Below are 2,250 nucleotides of genomic sequence, written 5' to 3' on the forward strand. Positions count from 1 at the left end.
CAGCGTGTTCAGCCAGAGTGAGGTCATTGATGTCATTGCTGTCACCAAGGGTCGAGGTGTCAAAGGTAGGGCTCAGTGGGGATGGCAGCTCCAGGGCAGGCTTCCTGGAGGCAGCCTGGCCTCTCAGCCACCAGCCCCTCCCACTCACAGGGGTCACAAGCCGCTGGCATACCAAGAAACTGCCGAGGAAGACCCATAAGGGCCTGCGCAAAGTGGCCTGCATCGGCGCCTGGCACCCCGCCCGCGTGGGCTGCTCCATTGCTCGGGCCGGGCAGAAGGGCTATCACCACCGCACAGAGCTCAACAAGAAGGTGCGTCCTCAGGTGGGGCAGGGGGACACTGTGTGGTCGGACCCCAGCCCTCAGTACTGGCCTCAGTGGGTGGGGTGCATGACCCAGACACTGCCGGGGTCACGAGATGCCCACACCAGCGCTGAGTCTGAGCACGTGGGTCGATGGGCCTGGATGGGCTACTGGCCTCAGAGGCCACTTCCTGCCCCGGCATGTGCCCCCTTCTCCTGGCAGATCTACCGCATCGGCAGGGGGCTGCACATGGAGGACGGGAAGCTGGTGAAGAATAATGCATCCACCAGCTACGACGTGACTGCCAAGTCCATCACACCGCTGGTGAGGGCTGGAGTGGGGTCAGGCTGGCCAAGAGAGCTTGGTCTACATGCAGGGGGCATGCTGCAGCCCAGCTGGATGCTCCCTGCCCCAGGGGCTCCAGATTTGTGCCCCACAGCTGGATGCTGCCCCCCTAGGCACACTGGGCAGAAGACCTTGACAGCTGGGCAGTGATGTGGGGCAGTGGCTCATGCCTATAATCCCAGTGCTTTGGGAGGCTGAGGCAGGAAGATTGCTTGAGTCCAGGAGTTCAAGACCAGCCTGGGCAGTATAGCCAGACCTCATGTCTACAAAAAATACAAAACTTAACTGGCGTGGTGGTGTGCACCTATGGTCCCATGGGAGGCTGAGGTGGGCGGATCACCTGAGCCCAGGGAGGTGGAGGTTGCAGTGAGGTGTGATCGCACCACTGCACTCCAGCCCACGACAGAGTGAGACCGTTTCTGGAAAAAAACAAAAATGACTAGTCCTTTGATGGAGGGAGGAGTGGGGGTGAGACTAATTATGCCAGTAATTGATCTATTAGTATTTCAGCTCCTGGGAGGAAGATTGTAGTCATGGGATCAATGTTGGAAAAGTTATAGTTTTGTTAAATAAATAAAAGTTTATCTTGTAATTCATTAAAACAACTGTCAATTGTTTCCTATTGATTAGAACATGTAAAGCTTATGACTATATATTTTGCCTGTCACTCCTTTGTGACAGCTCCTAGATGTTTTGACAGCTGGCCTGCTCTGGGGAGCTGACCATGTAGCCAACTACCATTTCTTTAGCCAGACATGTGAGCTTTTTCAGCTCTGACCCTTGTTCACTCACCCTTGACTTCTGCATCAAGCGGCAAGGGCAAGCTAGCATTTCTAGTCCTTATTTCTGTTCGTGTTCATCCAAAATATACTGACAAGTCAATTCTATTATTAAGAGCAAACTAATTTCACAGAACTGCTATAAAAAATGCGCAACAAGGGAGTCCTAATTTCACGAACGTGAAACAATTCCATTCTTTTAGGCTTATGTTTTGAAGCATCATGGCTTATGAGAAGCCTGTTGTATCCTGACGAGGCTGCCACTGTTTGCTTAACCTTATGCACCTTTCTGTAAAAATTAATTTACTAAAATGTGACAAAATTTTAAAAATTTTAAAATATTATTGCTTCACTGAGGCTCAAACGAAAAATGCATGAAAACAATTTTTATATTTTTTTCCTCTCCTTTAAGATGGACTTAAAATGCTAGTTTATTTTGTTAATTTTTAGTTTTTTGAGTGTCTCTCTGTCTCCCAGGCTGGAGTGCAGTGGCCCGATCTCCGCTCACTGCAGCCTCTGCCTCCAGGATTCAAGCAATTCTCCTGTCTCAGCCTTCCGAGTAGTTGGGACTACAGGCACACGCTGCCACGCCTGGCTAATTTTTTGTATTTTAGTAGAGATGGGGTTTCACCGTGTTGCCCAGGCAGGTTGCCGACTCCTGAGCTCAGGCAGTTCACCCACCTTGGCCTCCCAAAGTGTTGGGATTACAGGCATGAGCCACTGTCCCTGGCCACTAGTTTATTCTTTTGAAAAGATAAAGATATCTTTTTTTTTTTTTTTGAGACAGAGTCTCACTCTGTCACCCAGGCTGGAGTGCAGTGGCG

The 2,250-nt window shown here is 50.5% G+C and overlaps 1 protein-coding gene across 1 annotated transcript in view; it reads left to right on the forward strand.

Moving 5' to 3' along the window:
• Positions 1 to 2,250, forward strand: part of LOC105526472 (60S ribosomal protein L3-like) — a 79,618-nt gene that overhangs the window by 7,109 nt on the left and 70,259 nt on the right. Inside the window, exons 5-7 of the mRNA XM_011962474.1 lie at positions 2 to 65; positions 151 to 311; positions 525 to 638. Of these exons, the coding sequence (XP_011817864.1) occupies positions 2 to 65; positions 151 to 311; positions 525 to 638 (339 nt within the window). The remainder of the gene's footprint in view (position 1; positions 66 to 150; positions 312 to 524; positions 639 to 2,250) is intronic.

The sequence above is a fragment of the Colobus angolensis genome, unplaced genomic scaffold (genome assembly GCF_000951035.1).
Source record: "Colobus angolensis palliatus isolate OR3802 unplaced genomic scaffold, Cang.pa_1.0 Scaffold59, whole genome shotgun sequence".
Taxonomy (NCBI): domain Eukaryota; kingdom Metazoa; phylum Chordata; class Mammalia; order Primates; family Cercopithecidae; genus Colobus; species Colobus angolensis.